General features: G+C 37.1%; 1 protein-coding gene across 3 annotated transcripts; it reads left to right on the forward strand.

The window, feature by feature from the left end:
* On the forward strand, window positions 1-24,617 carry STARD3NL (STARD3 N-terminal like). 3 transcript variants are annotated; one of them, XM_084511209.1, is made up of 9 exons: window positions 1-84; window positions 11,719-12,015; window positions 15,085-15,162; window positions 17,124-17,201; window positions 18,565-18,618; window positions 18,720-18,837; window positions 21,280-21,378; window positions 23,332-23,401; window positions 24,133-24,617. In XM_084511209.1, the coding sequence occupies exons 2-8, from the start codon at window positions 11,791-11,793 to the stop codon at window positions 23,382-23,384; spliced, it is 705 nt and encodes a 234-aa protein (XP_084367335.1). In that variant the 5' UTR covers window positions 1-84; window positions 11,719-11,790; the 3' UTR covers window positions 23,385-23,401; window positions 24,133-24,617. The 3 variants fall into 3 exon arrangements, with proteins under 3 accessions (XP_084367335.1, XP_084367336.1, XP_084367337.1); XM_084511210.1 differs by having other exon boundaries at window positions 15-148; XM_084511211.1 differs by lacking the exon at window positions 1-84 and adding an exon at window positions 10,875-11,361.
* Window positions 24,618-25,144: the final 527 nt, after the last annotated feature.

Here is a 25,144-nt window from a genome sequence, read left to right on the forward strand (position 1 = left end):
CGCCCCCCGCGCCCCGCCCCCGCCCCTCCCGGCTGGGCCGGGCCTGCGGCGCTGGGTGTCTACGGCCGGGGCCCTGCGCGCGGGGTAGGAGCAGCAGGGCGCGGGGGGAGGGCAGCGCGCGCGGAGGCCTTTGGTGCCAACGGCCACGGTAACGGCTGGGCGGGGGGGAAAGATGGAGGAGGAGAGGGAAAAGGTGGTGGTGGTGGTGCAGCAGCAGCAGCAGCAGCAGCAGCAGCAGCAGCAGCAGGGCGGGGTTTTCTTCCTTTATTATATATATATATATATATATATTTATGTTTACAATATTTACAATATTTTTTCCCTCTTCCCGGGGGCCGGGAGAGGCTAAGAGGGGTCACAGGGCGTTGTGGTTGCAGTTTTACGTAGGCCAGATGCAGGGTGCATTCTCTGTTTTGCTCACCTGTTATTTTTCTTGGTGAGGGTTCAGCGCCAGACGCTTTGGATAAAACCCTTTTAAGAATCTTTGTAATAACTCACGTGTGTTTCTGCCCATCTGTTTGTTTATTTCAGGGGGGATGTGCTGTGTAGATTTGGTGTTTGGAGAAAGAAATGCTCGACCTTTCTAATGATACTGAAATTTGGGGCTTGATTCACTCTTAGATGCGTTAGGCTTTCTTTTTGATGCATTTAGACGAGAATGCGTTATAATTTTCTTGAATTCTCAAATAATTGTTTAGCCACAACCATTTCCAAACTAACTCTGCAGTTATTCTAGGCTTCAATATGCTTGAAAGAATGTATTTAGATTTTCCCATTTGAAACTTCATTGGGTCATCATAGCTAAACGTATGCTTTAATAGCATCATTTACTGAAATATTTCATAGGCCCAAATATTTACTGAAATATTTTATAGGCCCTCTTGAGGCTGGCTCCCCAAATTTCTCATAAGCAAGATTAATGGATTTCATCCAAAAATCAAGTCAACAAGTGAAATGCTATCAGTGCTTTTGCAGAAGGGTCTGGTGAAGTAATGATAAATGACAATTGTGGCATCAGCAGACTGTGATGTCAGATGGTTAGCCAGCACCATCCAACAGCTTAATGTTTAAAGGATTACAGGTGTGTTGCTTGTCAAATATTCTCTGATCTTACTATCAGATAAAAATCTGTTTTTAATTTGAAATTCTTATTGATCATGTTAAAAGGCAATTTTTTTGTCCCACCTCTCCACCTCACTGGGTTAAATTCAGCTAGGTATGAGATTAGAAATAAAGGTTGGAAAAAAAGATCTGAGTAGATAACCAAGTATCTTATAATGACATTGTGCTTCACATATTAAGATTAGCTATTCAGTCATCATCCAAAGTCCTGAAATCATGTCACCTCAGGTAGCAGGAGTTAAATTCTGTCTAGCACTGAGAGAAAAACTAGACAAATTATGCAGAAGTTTGCTGGGAGAAATATTCTATGCTGAAGGCCCAGGTGTAGATCTCTGCTAGAGTTTGCTGCAGCTTGGACTAGGTAACATTTTCTTCCAGTGTCATTTAAGCCTTATAAGGAGAAAAGTTGAGGTAACATAAAATGTGATGCTTCCTTTTGCTTTGAAATGTGTTCATGACCTATAAAATCAGAGTTAAAACTGAAAAATCTTACAAAAGTTTTTGTATTTTAACACAGTTATTAAGTTCTTAAAATACTGTGTTTCTTAAGAGCTCTGAGGAATTCCCAGGGATCAAATTCACATTGAGAAAACTTTCGCACCATTTTGTTGAATAGCTCTTGAGAGGGTGAAGGAATCCTGGTGGTTTCTCACTAGTATATAACATGCCTGGCTTTTCTTGTTCCAGTAGTACCTAGATTGCAGCCTTGGGGCATATGTTTGTTGTTCAGTTAGGACACTTACTAATATTTGCTTGTTTTCTCTATGTGGTAAACCAGTATTATGTTTGATACCTCAGTAAGATGTTTGGCCTCTCTAAAGATTTGTGTTTTATATTTATAGAGAAATGCTGACAGGATAAATTGTATGTGGTATTGATAACTCAGAAGTAGGTTTATTTGGCCTACAGTTGTTATAAGACTGGTAAACTGAACGCATTATAAACTCTTTTTGCTTATTATTTAATGCTTAATGTGGTGAAGTGTGCAGTGAAATCTTTATTTTTGAGAGCTGATGTTGGGTGGGCTGCAACATCAGCTTCAGAGAACAGGATAATGTTGAGAAGAAGAGTTAAGATGTGGTGGAGGTTAATTGTCTTTGCTCTATCCTTGTACTACTTCCCTTTTAGGTCAGTTTTCCCCCCTTCCTCCCTCCCTCCTTTTCCAAGAAATCAGATGGTTTTTTTGTTTTTCTTTTTTGAGTTTTCTGTTGCCAACAGCTATTGTATGTTACCAGCATATGGTATGTATATAGTACCTTTTGTATGGTTTATATATATGTAATTAATATAACTGTGAGCTGATTGCATTTAACATACAATGAAATAGTTTCATTTCTTTGGTAAAACTAGTCCAAAACATCTAAACCAAGAAAGAGGTGATTTTTTTTCTTTAAAGGAAAGCAACAATTTAGCTTTGCTAATTAGTTAATTAAATAAGTGAATACTATAAACCAAAATGTATTGGTTTCAAATAGAATACATCAACAATTCTGTAACTGAAGTGCTTTTTCATTGTATGTTCTGAGGACTTAACTGTAACAGGGACAAAATGCATGCAGGTCAGGCCTGTAGTTTGAAGTGGTTAAATGTCAAGTGAAGGTGAGATCTGAGCCACAACTTCAGTGTATGTTACAGTGCATCTTCCCTACATGTCAGATTTTTATATTTTTCTTAAAATAGAATAGAGTTGCCAATTCAAAGACACACTCTTGATTAAACAAATAAACAGATTTGCTTAGGTTTAACTCTGAGGAACTGTTCCTTCATGTGACATTTCCCATGTCTTGTTTGAGCACGCTCATGTAAAGGCACAAAGCTGTTGTTGGTCATTTTAGAAGTAAAATGCTTGGGATGTACTGTTAGGAAGGATCCTGGAGGTAAAAATGGCAATGGGGATAAAAGCAAGGCATCACCAATACCAAATTTACAGGCTGTTTGCAATTTTTTCAGCTCTTGTAGGGCAAGAAGTGAAGTGGTAGTGCAGGACAGCGCTTACTAGCAGGGGAAAAATTAGCCCATGCTTGGAGCACTTTGATTTGACTTTCTGTATCAGTTAGAATCGCTCCTGGGACAGGGGAAGATGACTTTGCTGTTTCCTCAGATGTCCTAATGACCCCATATTTTGACTTACTTTTTTTGTCCCCATTTCTCCTTTTAGCTTGTAAACTGTCCTGCACTCTTCCACACTGAGAAAAATACTGCTCAGTATGACTGTGGGATGTGTGTGGCTGCACTGTCAGTTTTGTCAGGTCACTATTAGAGCATAAGAAATTGGGAAGCATTTTTCAACCAAAACAACCATCGCTCTTCTTGCTTTGTCTTTTGTCTGACATCTAATTATCTGCTTGGTAATGTATCTTTCCAAATCTTGGCAATAAGTTATTTCAAGGTTCATCAGTATGAAACCAGATGTGCATTATAAGTACAAGAATAATTTGTATGCTGTACAGGCTGCACTCAAATAGTTTGTGCTTACTCATTTTGGACGTTGAATGAGAAACTTCCTTATGACTTGGGTAGGTAAGAGCTTCTACCTCAGGGTCACGCAGAACCACTCTAGTTCTTAATGCTCAGACACAGCTGAGCCCTTCTTAAGGTGTTTGCCTGTACGCTGAAAAGTACTGTCCTGCACCTCCTACTCGAAGACGTCCTGGTTTCTAAATGTATTGTGTATTTGTAACTTGTGATTCCTGCTGTGTTGCTTCATTGGGCATGCAGGGTAATGCCAAAAAGTTATATGCAGTATCTTGTACTTATATTTGGGAATTTTGTGAGCATGCGGCATTGAGCATGAGCATTGGAATTTTTCTGTCTTATGTTGATTAAAGTGTTTGGCCTAGGTAGAATAGGTAGAACACAACAGTATCTAAAAGCTTTTATTATTTTTTTTCTTTCACTAAGGAACTGGATAGGATAGAGGATAGATTGCAAGATAAAGTACATCTGTAAGTGTAAGTACACAAAATCTCTGATGGAGAAGGAGAACATTGCAGTAGTTGCTGTGGAGCTGATTTACCCTATACTACAGAGAAGGGAGGTGTGCTTTCCTATAGATAGAATACTGTCCTTGTGCTGAACAGTTCCTAGAATTGGCATCTATGGTCCCATCTTTTTAGCATTAGACTCGAGGTAGTTTTTGATATGTTTATGTTGGTCCGTACTAATTGTTTTCACTTTTTAGAGCCTGAGTTTCTTTGTGCATTGTGCAGCCATGCATTTTAAGTATTGCTTCACCTTCAATACAACCCACTTAATATCGATTTGAAGCAATTGTTTTTAATTCTGTAAATGATGGTTCTGCCTTTGGACCTTTTGATGATATCATATGACCTGCATGCTAACTAGAATGTCTCATGTCAGTGAAAATTGTGTATGTTTTTTATTTCAGTCTCCTTTCCAAATGTTAACCACTGTTTTTTTAGCTTATATTTGGTTATTTTGTAGTTCTGTATTACTAAGTGGGTTTTAGTTTTGAATAGACATGTCCAGTATTAGGGTGTATCTACTTGCATAGCTTAACAACTTCTGCCTCCCTCCCTATTTTAAAACCAGAGCTTGTAAAAACAAGTGTGTATTTCTGTGAACTCTATTCTTTAAATGGAATAAGAAATCTGTGGAGAAAGGAAGAAAAATAGTCTTAATTGTCAAATGCGCTGTGAAGTAATTAATGGCAAAACAGATGTGATTTTTCATGCTGACCCAGATGAAGTTTTTTTTTCATCTGTCTCACAGTTCAGATGATGTGTCTTGGATTTATCATGTCAAGAAGTAAGCAGTCTTATAAACTACATGATAAATCACTTGGGCAACTTCTCATCACCCTAAAGGCTACTACTGTATTAAGGGCAGATACCTTCAGGTTGTCATTTAAACCCTTTGAAAATAAGCATCTTTGGGAATCAGTTATGCCAGTAAGGTCACCCAACAAGTGTTAGCTAATTTTCTGAAACTGAAAGTCCAGAAAAGGCTGGAATCACCATAAAATATCTGCTATTTAATTTTTGCTGTGTCAAATCTGTGTTTTTTGTTTTTTTGTTTTTTTTCTCTTTATGGCTTCCTTTTATGCTTGGATTTTGTCTAACTAATACATGCAGCTACACATGAGGCTTAAAGCAGTGGCTGATAGCCAAACTCATTTCAGGAGCCAAAACGAGGGGCAACATCAACAAACTATGCCTCGGGAGGCTTGGGATGAACATAGGAAAACCTTTGGAAAATGGAAATATCTCCTGATGCAGTTTCATCTTGCAAATTTGGAGTTTAGCTAAACAAGAACAGATATTATAAAGCCCTGGAATTTCAATTCCACAAGACTTCTCTAGAAAGTTGGTGTGGTACTGGTAAGTGTTACCCAGAGAAACATAAAAGTTTTCAAGTCTCAGTAAAACAGAGCCTATACTGACCAAATGTTGATGGTAGTCCAATGCTAGTGCTGCTAGAGGTCCCTTGCAACCAACATTTCTGTGATTCTGTGGCTACACGTGTTTTTGTTTTTTTTTTCCATTCTCTCCATTTTCTGTAGCTATGTGTCTGCTTCACGTCAGCCAGGCTTTATACAAATTTGTCTTTTTATTCTGCTTATGTGATTCAACTCAATGTGAAGGAGGTAATATACTGCTGTTGACCAGTCCAGTGAAGTCTTGTGGTATTGAAATACTATCTGCTCTTGTTTAGCTAAACTCCAGATTTCCTGAAGGGAACTGCATCTGGAAATATTTCCATTTTCCAAATTTTGTGCTTCAAAGATCAGGATATAATATCTATTAACTGAATCAATTTTAAAATTAAGTTGGTGTATTTCACTAAAGGTCTATGCTAATTATTTTTTAAATATGTTTTCATGCCTAGTAAGAAATACTTACCAGGGACATTACTTCAGGCTAAGACATTTTCAAAGATACTGAATCCTTAAGATGCTTCTAGGGCAGTGATATGTTACAGATAAAAATAGAATGAGTGCAGCTTGAAAAGGTTCCAAGTGCTCATTCAGAAAAGGGGAAATGGCTACCAGGAGGTCCCTAGCAATGTGTCTGCTACAAGCCCACTTCACAAAAATGGGTTCTTTCACTTAAATACAAAATAGAGGGAGAGCCTGTCAGCAGGATGGGTTTGGTTTGTTTCTAGCAGAGAATGGTGTAAAAAAGTGTCCGGGTAAACTTTGGAAGCAATCTCTGTCTCTTTGGGATTTTTTAATTTAATTTTTAGTTGGCATTACCTGTTCTTCAGAGCAGTTAGCTTTATCTGGGGTAGCTCTTAACTGGGTTGATGTTGGAGCTGTCAGAAGACAGCATCAGAGATTTCTGCTGATACTCCTGGAGGATAAAACAGATTTATCCTTATATTCCTCGTTTATTAGCCTTTGTATATTGCATTATGGGAATGCATTCTTTACAATTAGTTGCTTATTCTGTCTGAGATGTTGGCTAAAGTAACATTTCTCCATGTGCAGAAAAAGAATAATGTTGGAGATGTTTGTGATGGTAGGAGAGCAAATAGGGATGACAGTTAAGTCTCAGGCCCTGAGGTCCCTTATTCCTTCTGGAGAATTTATTTAGAGAACTCAAGCCTGGCACAGTTTGCTGTGCTGAATCATTGAATCCTAGAGTGCCCCAGTGGGAATGTTCATTATCTGTGGTGGATGCTGCCTGTGTGGGGCCTGGGGTTGGACCTTTGGAAAGATCCCCAGGGTCTGGTTCCTTTGGAAAGCTGCCGACTCAGGATGTGCTGGCTTCAAGACCATTTACTGCAGGTAATAGGTTGGCAGTTGGCTAACACTTCATCATTGTTTGAGGTTACACAAATGTGTGTTACAATTACCCAAGATTGTCTTGAGGTGTCACTTAAATGCTTTAGTGTTACGATTATAATGCTGGTTACTGTATTAAGCTCTGGTATTGCAAGGAATTCTGTTTTTGATGTCACAAACTGTTCCTAGAGACAAACAGGGACTGTAAGTAGCATGAAGTTTGATAAGGAGATGGAGAGGTAAAGAACTGGTATGTTTTTTTCTTATTGGTATATGAGAAAACTTGTTGGCAAATAAGTACTTTTTGTTTGTTTATGAATGAATATTACTACTGTTGCAGTCTCAGCTTTCTCATCAAGAAAGGGAAAAACTTTAATTTACTAATGAAAACCCTGTATTTTTTGTGCTACTTTGGCATCCTGACCATTGTGTTGGCGATGTCATCTTGTTTTACTCATTGAAAAGAAATAATTTTCAGGTTTTTTTTAACCTTCACAGGAAAGCTATTAAAGATGGGAATTCTTGGGAGTGTTCTGTGTTGTCAGAGACATAGATAGAAAATACTATAGTTTTTTATAGGTTTCAATGGCAGTCATAACACATTACTTGATGTGCATAGTTTCTTTTATGCTAACGTAGTTTTTCTTGTAGTTTCTCTGATACTTTTAGCTAGTATTTCTTTTCCTAAAATCACTTACACATGATACTTTCACTTTCAGTTCTGTTATAAATGGCTCAGAATTCAAATTAGAATTAAATGAAAAATAGGATTTATTAAAGGAATAAAGGAATAGAGGTAAGCAAACAGCGCTGGGTGCACCAGGAGTCTCCGCTCCACCAGGATGCACACCAATTACATCAAGCAACTGATTTTTATGCTCCTAGACTAATACATATTCATTACTACTTCTAAAAAAAATAGATTATTAAAATTAGCTTCCGGGGTGCAGTCCCTCCTACTGGAGCATGCGCAGTCTCCTCTAGGGTCTCTTCTGGGGGTCTCTAGGGGTCTTCCATGCTGAAGGCTCGCAGTCTTCCTCTTCCCCTTTGTACTTACTGGGCACCATCCCAAGTTTACGGAACACCTTCTTCAAAACACCTTCTTCAAATCTTGTCTCCCAGCCGCCTTTCAGCTTCTTTCTCGGCCCCCCCCTAACCAGATACCAAAGATCCACATAGTATCCCATAACAGTCACTAGTTGTTATCAGTTGTTCTGAAACTCCCAGACACACGGGTAATTAAAACATTCTTCCCCAGCCATTCACAGACACATCTATAGCAGTGTTAGAAATAGAAGTCCAGAATAACAAAAGCAAACAGGTTCATAAATTTAAGAAGTGATAAATTGGCTAGAATGAGGAATGAGGGGGAGACTGGGACACACTGCAGCTGCGGTTCAAGCATTAGCATTGAATTGCCAGTGCAGGGCCCAGAGGCAGACAGGATTCAAACATTTCAAACAGAATTGTTCTTTATGGACACGAATTGTTAAAACATTCCTCACAGTTCTGATGAGCTGCTAATTGCCTTTTGAGTGAGCTATTTTCTAATTTTTTTGCTTTCAATTCTGGTTATCTCAGTTAAGTTTTGCTATGTTTTTTTTTTTGTTTTTGTTTTTTTTGTTGTTGTTGTTTTTTGTTTTTTTTACTTGTAAAGAAAAAAGGTAACAAATTACATTGTAGCTTATGAATAATAAATTAGTATAGTAATCATAAAAATAAATTAAAACAAGGATGGTAGAATGGAAGAATAAGGATAGTATAGTGGTAAAAAAAGAGAAGTACTATCCTGATCGTCCATCTCTAATATGCATGCAAAACTAGCAGATGTATAACATGTGCCATCTGCTTATATTAAAGGGAAAATAATTGTGTTAATTGTAAATGTAGCCTTAAAATCAAGGGGTACTTCTCATCATGTGTTATGAAAATATTCATTAGACTTGAGGGCAGTGAAGGAGTACAGTTCTTAGCAGTTAACCTGGCTTATTTTAACAGAAACCTTTACTTTTCACCCATACTAGTTAATACTATTAATCAAGTAAAATCTTCAGTTCTCCAGGATAAATTTGGGTATTTAGTTATCTGTTTGGAAGCTTAAGTTACAGCCATAACTGTGAAGTGTTAAAAAAAAAAATAAAATAAAATAAAATAGTATTTTAAATCTTGGCTACTTTTCAGGAAAAAATAAAAGTGTTTAACTTTTAATGGGTCTGTATAAAAAATTGACTTAGCTAAGTTTTTACTTTAGCAGTAGGAGTTGGGTGAATGTGAATGTATTGGTTAAGAAGCCAAAAACAAACAAAAAGCCCTTTTACTTCTTATAGAGTCAGAAGGCATGAGGAGAAAGTGTATCACAAATTTACTAGTGTGGATTCTTATCTCAGGAAAAAATATTTCCCTATGAAAAGTTTCAACCTTTCAGTAAACTTACAATAAGAGGATTGTGAGTCTGGTGTCACAGAGGAAACTCATGGCAATGAGTATTGTTTCTGTTCAAGGGAAGAGAGGACAGAACAGATGGCAGAGCTTTTTGCAGAGTTTTTAGTTGGTTTCAAAATCTTGTTCCTTTCTGTAAAGGAGCAAAACGAACCCTTGGGTACAGAGCACGGACTTTACTGGAGGCTGTTATGAGAGAACCTGGTTTCCTCTCGCCTTTGCTATGTTCCTGTACTGAAATGTTTCCTTGTGTAGAGTGGCTAAATGAAATGTTTTGTTTTAGTAGGCAGATGTTTTAGAAAATAAGTGGCTATTATCAAGCTAACTGATATATGTGACTTGTAGAAGGTTTAGTGGCTGGTATTTGAAGCAGAGGTATAGAAATAATTGCAAAGCATTTTCTGGCTGAAAATGTTCATCAGTACAGTAGAGCTGGGGAGAAGCGGGTTCATCCGTGATTCTTACTGTGAAAGAATTCCACATTTGTGTTCTTAACCTAAAGCTTCTTAGTGCTTTCAGTACTTCATTGTAAGTGTTTTGCACAGAAATGTGTTGCAAGTTTGTTTAACTTCCAAGTTTGTTCACTTGCTTAAGTGTTTATAATTTCTAATTTGGCGGTGACTCAGAGGGGAGGGAGCTGTGTTCCAGAGCTGAGGCTGGTACTGACTGGGGAGAGTCATTGCAGTAACTCACACAAAAAGCTGGGCAAACAGGAGGGGGAGTTAAGGACAGTGAAGATGCACTGTGCTAAATCTGGTTGGAACCATCCCTTCAACCATCCCTCTTGTATCTGCCTTTTCCTCAGCAGTGATGTGTTTGCACTGGAGACCCCCTTTCCCACCTTTCCTTTTCCTACATCTCTGTCTATCCTTTGGTTTGTCTAGTGCTGTGTTACAAATCACGTATGCTTTTCCTCTTGTGCCATGCCTGTTTTCTTGCCTAGTGGAGTTGAAACGATGTTGTTACTTGGGATAGAAGAGTGGGAAGCGTTTGTTTCCATTTTGTGGTTTACTGAAAGACAGCCCACACAGGAAGAGACAAATTTGTGTTCTTGAAGTTCAAGAAGTTACTACCCCAGAGTTACAGAAGCTTGACTGATGTGATTTGTATTGTGGGATGTATAGCTTAATCTTCTGAGTGTTTGCATAAAATTAACATTTCTATGCATTTCCTTGAAACTTGTAACCTTCATCAGCTCCTTCTAGGAGGGGGGGGGGTTGAGTTTCTAATTGAGCATATTAGTCTGTTCCAGTTTTATAAGAAATTGAACCTGAGAATCTTTTTTTTCAAAAGCCTTATAGTCAGTAGAGGCATTGCAGATGAATTAATCTGTAGAACAGATATCTGTATACTTGCTTTGTAGAATATTTACTACAGTATTTAGGGGTTTTAATGGATTTTTAACCTTTTGGTAATGCTAGTTTGGGATGTGCTGATAGCATGTCCAATGAGGATTCCTCCCTCTCCCATGAGGAAAGGCTGAGGACACTTGGTTGTGTAGCCTGGAGAAGAGGAGGCCAGGAGGCAACCTCCTAACCTCCTTGTGTTGCGAGGACATTTGTTGTCGATGGAAGGAAGACACAGACGCTCAATATGAGTGATCAGTGAACTTCGATTTATTGGATAGCTCAGTCGTCTTTTATCTAATTCAATATAATTAGCTCATACATATTGCTGAAGCTAAGCTCATGATTGGTTAGTGCATTTCTCTATTTTATCAGCTAGTTTCTCACTCCCATCAACCGAAATAACACAGTTAGTACTTTCCCAGACCACCAACAGATATCGTGTCCTTGTGCCTGATTAGCTCCCAGACGTTACGTACTTTCTCAGACTCATATGAGCTGCGTTCGATACTTTCTTAGCTCGCGACCTCCTAGTTGCTCAACATTCACATGACCTACTTCACTTAACCATTCCTCCACATCCTTGCTCTTTTCTCATTGCATCCCAAGGAGGGGAAGTGCAGAGGGAGGACAAGCACCTGTCTCTTGTCCTCGTCACCAGTGCCAGGGCATGTGGGAATGGCACATGCTGTGTGGAACTTCCTTTAAGCTGGGTTACTTTTGAGTGTTTAAGTCAGAAATCTTAAAGATGTATATCATGATTTCTATTTATGCCTGTTTGATGTCAATACGGCAGCACAGAGAATGGAGTCTTCTACATCTAGACAGTGCTCTCTTATTCCCACCTGTCTATATGAAAGTTTATTTCTCTTGTTTCACAAATCTTAGCGAATGAAGAGGGCATAGGTGTATCTTTTTTCTTTTTGAAACATTTTTTAGAATCTACTTACCAAATGTTCCTAGCTGTTAGTTTATGGTGAAACAAAAAACTGACTTGGTAAGCAAAAAATTGTGTAGTGGATTTTTGGTGCTTTAGTGACTAATTAGATATCTTTGTTTACTTAGAAATTCTTCCTATATGAATCATTCTTCAAGTGATGGTGAGCCTGGAAGAAGACTACTTTAAGCAAACCCAGGATGAATAGGGTGCCAAATGATGCAGAAAATGCTCACAGCAGCAGCGTGGAATCCTGTCCATCCTTGCGAGATGTCCACTCTATCAACCCGGCACAGCTGATGGCAAGGATTGAGTCCTACGATGGACGAGAGAAGAAAGGCATATCAGATGTCAGAAGGACTTTCTGTTTGTTCGTTACATTTGATCTCTTATTCATAACCTTGCTGTGGATAATAGAATTAAATGTGAGTTGTCTTTTCAGTACCCCTAGACTTTATTTGCTTCAGGAGTGGTTAACAAGCTTTCTATCCCAACTGTATGCTATTCGTATCATTGAAACTAAGGCAGTTTTTCATTTTTAGTGTTTTATGAACTTGATACCTACTTTTATCATTAGAATATATCGTTTTTATTCATATAATTAAACCTTTTGATGTTCCTCTAGTCTATGAACAGTGTTGAGGAAACTATTGGAAGTCCAGTGAACTTCTCAGGCAGCAAGAAAACAGAAGTATTACTATGGTTGTTTGAATGTGGCAAATAGGGTGAATTTTATCAGTATTAAGAGTGTTCGTTCTCCTGAGTACTTCAGTGACTGAAGTGTTAAAAAGACTTAAATGGCAAAAACCTTTCTTATGTAGTGCTATATTTTCTGAGAAACCTAGTATAAGTATGTTGTTTGTGGTAGGATACATTGAAACAATATAAACTGCTGCAGTTGCTACCTTTTAACTGCAGCATTTGTAATTTGAAAGACAAACTAGTTCTTAGGAAATTTCTGGAAAGAAGTAGGGTAGAAGGTTTGTTAGTATTTGATCACTAGCATTCCAGTTTTGGAGTTCAGTTTTAAGCTATAACCTAAAAATTCATTTATGAAAGGGCACAAATGAAAAAATAGGAGGAATCCCTTTTCTAGATAATAAAGTTCACAAGTTAACATTTGTCATCATTTGGTCACAAATAAATAACCTTAGTCTGACATTATGAAGTTTTAGGAATCATCTGTTCAAATAATTTGATATACTGAAAAATCTGTTTGCTGATTTCATTTGAGAAAGCAAACTTTGCCTGCCTGAATGCTGTAATTTTGTGGCTTTGACTTCTGTTATCTCCTTAGGTGGAAAGTCTGTTGTATCTGGTGCATTATTTCAGCTGGCTCAAAAGAAAACCTAGAATTCCGATACTTCATTTTGGCTAGTTTTAGGCTAGTTTCTTAACAGCACGTTTGACTAAGAGGAGCAGAATCTGGTTTTGTAATTCTTGTTGGGGATTTAGAACACAGATTTTCATATTATTGCTCTCAGTATATTTAAGACTATAGAAAATGCCATAAACTCCTGGTATTTTGAATGCTGCAGCATAAAGGATCTCAAGATCTTAGCAGTTCTTTGTGAAAAGCCTTGCTTTAGGGGAAATTTATGAACCCTAAGCCTTGTAGTGTCAAATGTCAGCAAGAATGAAAAATGATGTTTTGTTTTCATAAGTGATAATATTCAGAGCTATCTGTAATCTTGACACACAGTTTGTTGTGCTGTTTTTTTAAACTGAGTTTTGTTTGTTGGGAAGCTAAATAGCATTGTGTTAGGATTGTCCTTCACTGGTACATAACTAATAGGACTTCAGAATTGCTTCCAGATTGCCTGTATGTCTGGTTTTCCTATTGTCCCTGTTATCCAATGCGCTTAAGCAAAACCTTTTTTTTTTTTTTTTTTATGCACTTCAGGGAGTAGCTACCTTGGTAGTTTGAGCAAACCCTGCATCAAGGCTGTCATGGTTCTCTGTTCATCCTTGTGCTAATATGGTGCTCATGCAACCATATGTTGAACAGTTTGCTGAATTGTCTCAGAACTCAGTCATCAGCCGGTGCTGATGTATTGTGTTCTTTTATTCTGTGGTGTATTTTGTTTTATGTTATAGGAGGAGAGGGCTGAGACAGCATGTCTGCGACTGGAGAGAATAGGGACTGCCTAGTCTTTTCTTTTAAATTGACCTCAAGTGCCATGCAACAGTGTTCTGTGTGTTACTTTGCATGTATCTTCCCTTCCATTTCCTCCTAAGTGCTTTCCAAAGGCTTATGAGTCTACAGACAGTTTCCATCACTCTAGAATCTTCCTTATTTATGGTGGAAATAAATGACCATACCAGCTGCAGTTGAGTAAACAATGGGAAGCTATATTTAAAAAGCTGTCTGCTAGTTATAGAGGGGAGGGGGAGAAAGAGGAAAAAAAAAAAAAAAAAAAGGAATAAATTTGGAGTTGGCTTGTATAGTCACAGAAAAAAAAAAAAAATCGAAAATATCCAGCAATGTAGTTGGGAAAAGAATGTTGAAGTATCTACGCTGTTCTGATTTGAGATGGTGAGCATATATTGGGATGCTTTAGTGTACCTCCTTTCTTTGAAAGGATAACAGAAATCAAACTTAAGATTAAAGCTTTTTGTTGATGTTATTTTCCACTGCTTTATGTAACTATTTCATGCAGTCCTTAATTATCTAATTTAATATTAAATTCAAACAGCCTTTGGAATCTGATATGAACACTACGGTTCTTCACTCCCAGCTAAGGCACTCTTGTTTTCTGAGCCAATGCATCCTAAATTATTCTCTTAGTAACCCATTTTGGACAGGAAAGTGATGAGTGCTTCCATGTGAAAGAAACATGGTGGCTAAGGAAGATGTAATTATGAATCTCCTCAAGCAAATGAAAGAATTAAGACTGGATTTTAAACCATTCTCTGACAAATAACTAATGATCACGGCTTCTGTGTTCTTTACATTGTATTTCTTTGGTTTTGCTCAGTTCTCCGGAAACAAATAGCATATATGCTGTGAAGGAAAAGGTCTGGAGTGTTAATTCAGTTGTTTGAATTCAAGTGCTAAAGCATCAGAGATTTTTAGTATTTCCTATTTGCTAGCATGTGACTAATGAGCTAATTTCTGGGTGCCTTTCTGATCAGCTGTTTAGATTCTTCTGAGACATAAAATGCTTAGTAAATCTGTGTAGGAGAAGTTATATTTAATTTCTTTTTCCCTCAGCAACTCATTTGCTTTTATTATAGGACAGTCTGAAATGTAGCTTGTGTAGGTCAGGTTATTAACAGTGATAATCCTAAATGTTTTGATTTTGTAAAGCATTCTCATTGTATTTCATGATTATAATCTTTAAAATTATATTTTTAGCATACTGTCTCCTCTGTTTAATTTCATGATTGTTTGTACATCCATCAGAAACTATTAATTTACACTTCACATTTGTGTATTTTCTGGCTTCAGTATCTTCTGTTCTGAAGCTGTGTGTGGTGTTGTTCCCTTGTAGGTGAAGGGAGGTATTGAAACTACATTAGAGAAAGAAGTTCTACAATATGACTACTCTTCTTCATATTTTGATATATTTGTAAGTATCCTTAAAAAAGGGGGGGGAGGGGGGGGAGAAAAGCAAATTAGAGTTTTCCCAGTTTCTTCCTTCCCCAGTTGTTCCCAAGTTTGAGTCCTGTGAAAGGGTCGATCTCTTCTTGATAATTAAAACCAGAAAGGCTTGTGCCAAATTTCACCTGTGTTGGGGTTTCTTGGTCCTTCTTTGGCAGCAAGTTTTCATGGAGCCTGTTGATAAAGATGCTTCGGCATGCTTCTGCTTTGGGGAGGAGGGGGAAGTGAAAAACTAAGTCATGTGAGACTAATCTAATCTAACGATAATTCATTAAGAGTTGTAGACCAGTAGTCCTTCAGCTGTAAAATCATTTTGTTTAAACTGACATTTTTGTCCTTTCACATAAATAAGTCTGAAGTGAGGAGGGAGACTGTTACCAGGTTGGCCTGTATAGGTCAGGTTTCTTTCAGACTTCTCTGTTTTAACTCAAGGTTTTAACGTTGTACTAAAAACAGGTGACATGAAGTATGCTGTTCTCCTTTCCTATGTATAAGTTTCTTAGGTGCATGGAAAAAGCTCTTCTGCCTCAGTAAGTTTTTCTCTCTTTCAGCAAGGTTGTAGTTCTGTAGTTGTAAAGTGTTTTGCACTGCATAGACCAAGTTACTGATCTCTAAGTGAAAGTTAAATCTTTACGCTTCTTGTAAAGCGCCCCATTTCCTTTGCATGATTGTTAACTCTACCAGATCTTGTTTGCCTGGTAGAGATAAATTGTTTTAGTTACTTAATACTGATTACTATATCTAGAATATCTCTTTGAAACTGTTTTCTGATGCAGAAGGAAGTTTTTTACCATTTGCCATGTCAAATGTAATGAGATACTGGATACAAAAATGTCATAAGCTATCAAACTATACTGCCTCTCTTTTTCTCTCATCATTATTTTGCTGGCTCCTTTCCATGATGTTTACCCTACTGTAGAAATGAAAAAAAAAAAAAAATTATCTGTAAATCTCGATTCTCCGAAGATTATTTTGCCCTGTAGTTGAACCAAGGGTTAAAAACTTCTAAGGAGAAATAACAGATTTCTATTGCCTGGGAAAGGACTGGGTCATTGAATTCTGCAAAATGAGTTGTGGATTTATACAGGATTTCTTCTGTTTCTGCTACAAATGTCTGAAACATATTTGCATAATGTTAAATGTATTTATTGTAACTCTGGCACTATCTGTCCCTGACCTCTCTTCATTTTTTAGTGTTTGTTTTCACATTTTTAAAATTGGATGCAATCTAATATGAAAGAATAAACAGGGAAACTGAAGGTTAGGGTCAGTAATCTCATCCGTCTGCTATTGATTTCATTTTTTTCTGGCTGAGAAATTGCATAATTTATCTTCACCTTAAAAATATTTGTAACTGCTTGTTTCTGCAGGCATCTCCATAAAGAATAATTGATCATTGCAATATTGATATTTCAGTAAATATCTAAACATTAAGTAAGCAGAAAATTGTTTTTAAAAAATCCCATCTTCCCGTTGCATTTTTTTAAATCTTTACAGTTCTTAATGATACTATTGGCACAGCAGTGCACTGGTAAGATTAGTGAGATGTGCAGTGACGTTCAAGGTATTTGCTGGATTAACTGCATCCAGATTTAACAGTTTAGATTCCAGTCAGGTAAAATAATCATAAATATGTTTTGTGTAGCTTTCTTATGTTTCTAACTTATATTTGTGGAATTGCACATGCTTTTATATTTGAATCTATGGAGGCGTGTGAGTAGCATCAGCTGTGTGCTTTAAAAATGGGAAATGATATTCTTTTTCTGTTTTAATAAGCAAAACCACCTCCAAATTTGTTTCTCAATAGCAGAACTTGGATTGCCCTGTTATAATTTATTTTGTGAGCAGTTGTGTTTTCAGTCAGCTGAGAATCTTGTGGTTCTTCTGTGTTCCTGAATTAACCAACATTTTTTTTTCCTTTCTCTATAGCTACTGGCAGTCTTTCGATTTAAGGTGTTAATACTTGCATATGCAGTGTGCAGACTGCGCCATTGGTGGGCGATAGCTGTGAGTAGTAGCCAAGCATAATGGAGTTTTAACTAAAATGGATCAAACACATTTTTAGATGCCTCTTAATGTTTGTATGTTAAGAAACATCTTGATTCTGTATATAAAAATTCATTTTACAGTAACAGACTAAAACGTCTGGAAGATTTTAAGCCTAAAGACCTGAATTTAATAGTATAGTGAGTGTGTTCCTTATTAGATATCATGTTAACACAAATTGAAAACTAACTGAATCCAGCATGAAAGGCTGGTCATAACCATTTGATATGTCTGACTTACTGCTTGAGCTATGTTTGAACCAGAAGTATTGAACTGTATTTCAAAAAGAACTGACATTTATGGTACCAGAAATCCAGCAATCTCAGACTTTTTTCCATTACACTGTAGTAGGTCCATGTGGAATGAATTCATGTATAACCTTCTTCAAGTGAGTAGTATGTGGTTTCTTTAGTAATCTGAGATTGTCATGATATGTTTGAAATTGTGGTATTAGCATGATACAAATAACAGTTACTGGTGCTCTGATTGTGATTTATTTTTTTAAATTAAGTGCACGTATCCAAAAATCCTTTGTCCGTAGTTGTGTAGCTTTAGAGTATTTCTTCCAATTATATCCTCCAACCTGATACAGTTGGTTGTGAGGTGACGAGGGCAAAAATGACGTGGTGGTAAACAATGAATATAGCTATTGCTTCAGTGAAGGTTTTGAAGAAGCTGGTAGTCTTTAAAATTCTGCTCGTGCTTACCAGACCCTGGTTAGGTTCTGCTATTTAAAGAATCACTGCACTCAAACACATTAATAGAGTTCAAAAGCTTGTCACCTGCTATTTTTCAATCATGTCAGGGAATATCAAGTCTTCAAAGTGATTTCATTTTTTCATAATATCAGAATGTGAATTAAAATATTAGTTCAAGTTCCCTCACGCAAATATATATTTGAAATGGATCTTTTGATTTGGATGGTAGTGGAAAAAAACATTTGGAGCAATTGCTATTCACTTTTTCCCAAATAGTTGGATTTACTGTTCTTTTTTTTTTTTTTTTTAAAGGGAGTTGATGAATAAAATACTGTTTTTTCATTATAGAGTAAGGTCACAATTTATACAATGCATCATCTGTGTAGCATCTAAACTGCCTGTCTGCTATATAGAAGTCAGATATGTATTTGGAGCTGTCTGTATTAAAAAGACTATCCATATTAATGAGGCTATTTTAATAACACTTAAAAAACATATCAAGTATAATATAATTAATTTATAATCTTGCTGTTAGTAAATTATTTAAAGCTGCAACTGATATAATGGCAGAAATGAGAAGTAAATCCAATTACTAATCTTAACTTTTCTTACCCTGTCTCTTTCAGTTTACAACAGCAGTGACCAGTGCCTTTTTATTAGCAAAAGTAATTATTTCACAGGTATATATTCTAATCAAACGTTTGCTTTGCTTTGCTGGTTTTTGAAAGCAAATTTCTTCAGGTAAATTTCTATAATGCTGCTTGGTTTTGTTTCCTTCAAGCTGTTCTCACAGGGTGCTTTTGGCTATGTGCTGCCCATCATATCCTTCATACTTGCCTGGATTGAAACCTGGTTCTTAGACTTTAAAGTGTTACCACAAGAAGCTGAAGAAGAAAACAGTAAGCTTTTGTTATTTCTCCATCAGTTACTGAAGTTGGCAGCATTTAGTTCCATATTGTCTGGCAGAAGAATACTTCTTTCAGTTTCTCAAAAAAATTGAAGAGCTGTGGAAAAATTAAATCATATGGCATATTTTTTTCCTTTTCTGTAAAGGAAAATATGTCTTCAAAGAAGTAGGGGTTTTATTAACTTAAGGAGGCAAAGTTACAAGGGACAGATCAGTTAGTTGACAAACACTTCAAGAGCATATCTAATTCTGTATGTTTAAGACATGAAAATTTAATTGGCTTGGGCTTGTAAAATTTTGCTTTCTGAGTAATGCATAGAATAATTGGCCCCTCTTCTGCAGAGGGTAGGCACAATAATTAACTATGTGTCACTGACTCTTCCTTTGAGGTGGAAAAGGGAAAGCAAAGTATTATGGAGAGTCTGCTTCATGCACAGAATGAGACCAGAGCAAGTATGAATTCAAGATGAGGCAGCAGGTCATCTGACACTGAATGTATTCAAATAAATGGAGGAAACCCACTGGTTTAGTTGAAAGAGAATGTTTCTTGGTTGGTGAGGAAAAGAAAGCATAGATTTCTGCCTCAAATGCTTTGTTAGTTTCAACAGCAGGCAAGTAATTGTACAGCAAACCTCTTACTTGTACATCGCTATCAGAAATACAGTCTGAAATGCCACTGGAAGGATGTTAATCTATTAGGTAAAACCAAAACCTTTACATGGGTATGGATGCTGTCATTCCTTAGTTCACGGAAATGCAGTCTTTCTACTTCAGTCTTTTTCCTCCTCTTTTCTACCACTCTGAGGTAGAAATTGGTTGAATTGAGTACATTCAGTTTTGCCTAGAGAAAGGGAAACTTAGGATATTGTTTATTTGTGTTTTTTAAATTTTGTTGAGGGGGTGAGGAAATACAGTTACATTACACTGAAATAAGAAATCTAACCACCTCAGAGACTTTTCCATGTTTTATACTAAATATTCATAGACAAAGAAAATGACTCATGTAGATACTTGATGATATTCGTAATCCTGTGGGAAATCAGTGATATTTTCTTTCTTCATTCTTACTAAGCTTCAAATAGATGGTATTTACTTAGACATGCGTTGTATTTGAACTCTGTTTTTTAAAAAAAGAAAGGGTTTCACCGGAAAATTCAGGTTTTAGGGAATTAAGTCAGACGTGATGAGCAGCATAGGCAGATTGTGGTGGATGATGGTATTTATGTAGGGTCTTATTTGCTCTTAAGTTGGTCTGAGGCAGGTAAGGAAGCAAGATTTTAAGCTTTTGCTTTTTAACCAGGTACTTTTCTCAACTGTCTTTGGGGATGGAAGTTGAAATTTTGCCATCTTTCATGTTTGTTTTTAAAAAAGAAAAAAAGAAAACAGCAAACCTAATGCTAGTGTTCACAATTTGGAGATATTATGTCTGTGCCTTTAAAGGAAAAAAAAATAAAAAACAAACCAAAAAAAACACCTGTCTTTCCATTGATAAAGATTTCCAGTTCTAAAAATTACCTTCTGTGAGCAGGGTTTAAAGCTAAAATCCTCCCAGAATGTCTTCCATTGTCTTGTGACTTGTTAAGTATGGAGACTGTTCTCCCTCTTTTGGACAGAATGGAAATATAAGTAAAAGAAGTATCTCCTTTGGAGACTTCCAACGGGTTAGTAAGATAAATTTATATGTAAAAATAGTTGATTGACTAAAAGTAAATCTTTCCAACATAATTGCTTGCCACCTCAGATAACTCTCCTGATTCAGTTAAACATCAAACTTCGTTGTTTTTCTCCAATCAGTCTTTACATGACTGAGAGTAAACAATAGAAGTTCAATAGCTTTATGTTGGTCTAAAACGTCATCTTTGCCCCTTTACTTATCAGAAGACCTGTTGATGGCAGTAAGGATGAGATGAATTCCATTCTTTCCCAATCCCTTTTTTGTCCTGTATTTTACGCAATAGAATAGCCCTGGGATCTAGTGTGTTTTCCTGATTTGGGGTGAAATCGAGCCAAAGGATTTGGAGTTACTAGGTGCGTTGAGACAAATAAATGGAACCAAGCTGTAAATGAGGAACTTTATTTGGTTATGCATAGCAGCTCACCGAGCATTAAAAAAATATATTTCAGAATTTTACTTAGCCAGTGAATATTGATGAATTTAAATTTACATAATGCATCCTAATGCACACAGTGGAAAGAAGGATTCCTTAACTTGTGTACAGTACCCATGTTTTGCTGTAGTGTGCTTCTTTAGATGCATAAAGGTACAGAAGGCACGTTAAACGAACAGTTTTCATTTTTCTCAGCAATTTATAGAAGTACATGTAACTTACTAGGAGTGGTAATAGAATACATCAGTCTTTAAGGTGCTTGATCTTGATCAAGACTTGATCATTAAGATGCTATCTAATAACATGGATTTTTTTCTTCCTTTTAGGGTTTTTGATAGCGCAGGATGCCTCTGAACGAGCAGCTCTTCTTCACCCAGGGGTCCTCTCTGATGGGCAGTTCTATTCTCCTCCTGAATCTGTAGCAGGTAGTTATGTCTGTATAATGAATGGTTGTTCTTACTGGCATTAAACTTCTGCATATTCCCTCCTCCCTCCACCCCTCATTTGAAGTGTAAAGTGGTGGGGGATGAAGGGGGAAACTATTTTCCTTTTTAAATGGAAAGTGTACTTTACAATCCTAAAACATAAGCTTCTTAGTAATTCAGTTTAGTAATGACCTATCAGATGAATTACAATATAGGTAGTTGGTGGGTCTTCTGACGTGCCCCAGAGTCGTTACAAAAAAGATATTCTGAAATAAAATGGCACAGCAACTGAATGGAGGTGATCAAAAAATAAATTGAAATACTCCAAGATTTAAGAATGTGCTTGCAGGCATTTCAAGGAAATGAGTAATTCCTTTGAATTAAGTGGACCCAGAATGAACCCCAGGATTCCATGTCAGTCTTCTTACCTTAAAATGTAAATTTGTTTTGGTAAAGCTCTGCTGTGCTATGTAATATATTTAAAATACAAATATCCACTAATAGCTACAGAGACTTCTGCCAGTCTTGCATGATAGAGATACAAATGTTGGCGATACCGCACAGTTTAGTGGCAGCCTCTATAGTTGCTGAATGTCTTGGTGTTATAAAGAACTTAGAGCTCCATCTAGGGATGAGAAAGCATTAAGACAACATTGAGTATAACGCTGTGTTGTACCAGCATACTATGTAAATCAAGAACCATTTCAGTGATTCCACATAAACTTGCAATCTCTTCCACATGGAAATTGTTAAATCTTTATTCAGTAGCACAATCACGGGGAGTAGCATGGCTTGAAAATAGTAATTTCTTCAAAATTATATGGTGTTTTTTTTTTATATAAGACAAACTTTCAATTTTTTAAGAACAATTTTTAGACAATTTACGTATTGGTTGGAAAAGTATGTAGAGGTAAACTATTCCTCATGATCACGCAGGCTAAATAAACCCTTCCACTTGCGCAGTGATACATCTAAAAACAGATCTTTGCTGTCAGGAGGTGACGTTTACAACAGGCTGTTAAGAGTTTGCTTCCTTTGAAGGTACATATGTTCAAGCATCCTCTTCTATCCACTTGGTTGTATGGGTTGACCCTTCATCTTCAATGTAACACTTCGTTGCCAAGTAATCATTCCAGGTGTAGCATGTGGAAAGTCAGCCTGAAAACAGCTACTCCTTTGAACTGCCCAAGACATGCATGTTCAATGCACAGAGTGAGAATTTCCTCTATCATCCTAGATGGGGCTGACTGCCACCTCAGGTGTAGACAGAGACATCTGCAGTCTGGACTGTAGCTTGAACTGCAGCTCAGCACTGCTCACTGCACGTGCTTAGTACTTTCTTGCTCTCCCTGAAATGACTGATCTGTCTAATCACTGTCCAGCAAAGCCCTGCCACCTGCAGGGGCCATCTTTGTGCGTGTGGTGTTGTGGTCAGCTAAATTTTCTTTCTGGGGCCCTCTAGCACTTTGTCACAGAAAAGAGCTGGGATCATAAAGGGGAGAGAAGACAAATGGTAAAGGAGTGAGCTTAGAGTGAGACATTTTCTTGCAAGAACACTAGTTACAGAAATTATTAATTTTGTAAAGCAGAGTATTTTGGTGTTTCACACATGTTTTCCATAGCTGTCTTTTGAAGGGCAGGAAACACCAAGTGAGAAAAACCTGCTTCCCAGTGAGCTCCTATTTAGGAGTTGATTGTCCTGATTGTGTTGTAGAGAAAACTTGAAGCACATGCTAACTGAATCCCTTGACAAGGATAGGTATTTCAGGAATGATCCCACTGCTGGTTTTGGGGTTCAGTAACTGGAGGGGAGGAAGCCTTCAAGATGAAACATCTGAAAACAAAATAAGCAATCTAAAATTAAATATTTTGGAGAAATAGTTACTTTGAATTACCTTTTGATGAGCCATTACTGGTAGTTCTCTCAAATAACATTCCTTTCTTCCTGTTCAGGATCTGATGAAGACTCTGAAGAAAAACAAGACAGTGAAAAACCAGTTGTATAGCAAATATGGAAAAGCAGGTAAGTTCCTCTGTATAGAACCAGAATAATCTTGAAGATATTTATTTCTTCTTAGCTCCTTCCCAAATAATTTGAATGGTGAACTAATTCTTAGGAATTTATCTTTGAGGCTCTTCTGCCTTTGACTTCTGAGTTAAGCCCCAGTCCCAGAGGGCCAAGGTACCTGTTCCAACATACAGTGAAAAAGGGATGAAAGGTTTTGTGGAATGAAAATCCTCCAACATTTCTTCTCTTGCTTCCTGGAAGGAAAGTGATGGACTGGAAGTGTAAAAGGTCCTTGTTTGGAAGAAATGAGAGGAATTTCTTTGGAGATGAGAATGCAGGAGGTGTAGGAAGTGTTTAGGTCTAGGACAGATACATGAATCTGGAAGATCACATGGACAGAACGACTTGATATTTCCCTTCCGCAGTCTGTTTAAAAATACAAGTGGGTTGCGTAATACCAGCTGTGTCTTCAGATTTGTGCAGTGCACTTTGGTTAAATGAGAAATGACTTCTCTATTTTAGAAATTAATTTTCTTTCAGAATTATTTTCCTGTATGCTTTCATTTTGCCACAAATGGCAATGCTCAAGCTAAATATATTAAATATTCTTGAGCAGCTGAAGCTTCTGATTTGGAATTGTCTAGTGCCCATTTGGAGTAGCAGGCAGCTTCTTCTTTTGAGCCTCCCTGTCTTCAGTAACTGTTGTCTTGACTCATCTTAATCTTGATTTGTGTCATCTGTTACAGAAAGAAAATTCCTGAGAAAAGTTGATGGGATTTGGAAGCTGTGGCAGCAGTCTGTAGTTGGCTAGCTGGTGGAGCTGCTGAAGGAGAATTTATTCCTTAGAAAGCAAAGGGAATGGTTCCCATGTACTGTAATACCTCACAAAGATGTACCTTGTGACATATGTATATTAGATTGCCTCCTGGGTGGTATGAAAATATTTGTCCATGATGTATTATTCAGTGATTCCTGAAGTTGATCTTCTAATGACTAGGTAATTTACTGGAAAGTGTTGCCTTTGTGTACCTAATCAAGAGACTGGTAATATAATGAAGTAGAACTTCTCTATGGTGGAAGTATATTTAACAGTTGGGACTCACTAGGTAAAATTATTTTATGTTTTTGAGAATTTGTCATTAGTCTTATGTTTACTTTTTTTTTTTTTTAACTCTGTGCATTTTCTTTTTTAATGGTATGTTCACTTTCTAAAATAAAAATGTGAAACACAGGTAATGCACTGATGTTTTGTTGCTTTATCAGCAGATAAATCAGCATATACCACTCCTTTTTTTCTTGAGGGCTAATGGGGATTCTGGGTTGCCTAGTTTTTGTACAGAATGTGTTCACGGCTGCCTGTAGGGATGCAGCCTTGGTGCTTAGCAGAACAGCATTTCTTTGACAGTTGCGTATGTGGTATCAAAAGGACGCAGGGAGCTTTCTGAAATAATTTAGTTCCTTCTCCTGTCTGGTGGTGGTTGTTATGCTAGTTCAAGGAGGAAACTGGAGGTGGGTTGAGCCTTTGTGAACTGTAGAAAAGGGAAGCTTTAATCAAGTGTTACATATAGGTGTGTAGGTATGTGTTTGTTTTTTTTTCAGATACAAATTTTAAGTGTTAACCAATCAAATTTTTTGTTGATCAAAAAAAATGTTGGTAACACCTAATTTCTCCCAAAAGGGGATTGTAAGTTTTGTCACTTTCTTTGTAAAGCCATTAGTTCTTATTGATACCATGAGCATGCAGATAGCAATCTGCGC

This window comes from Aythya ferina, assembly GCF_964211825.1.
Source record: "Aythya ferina genome assembly, chromosome: 2".
Classification (NCBI taxonomy): Eukaryota; Metazoa; Chordata; class Aves; order Anseriformes; family Anatidae; genus Aythya; species Aythya ferina.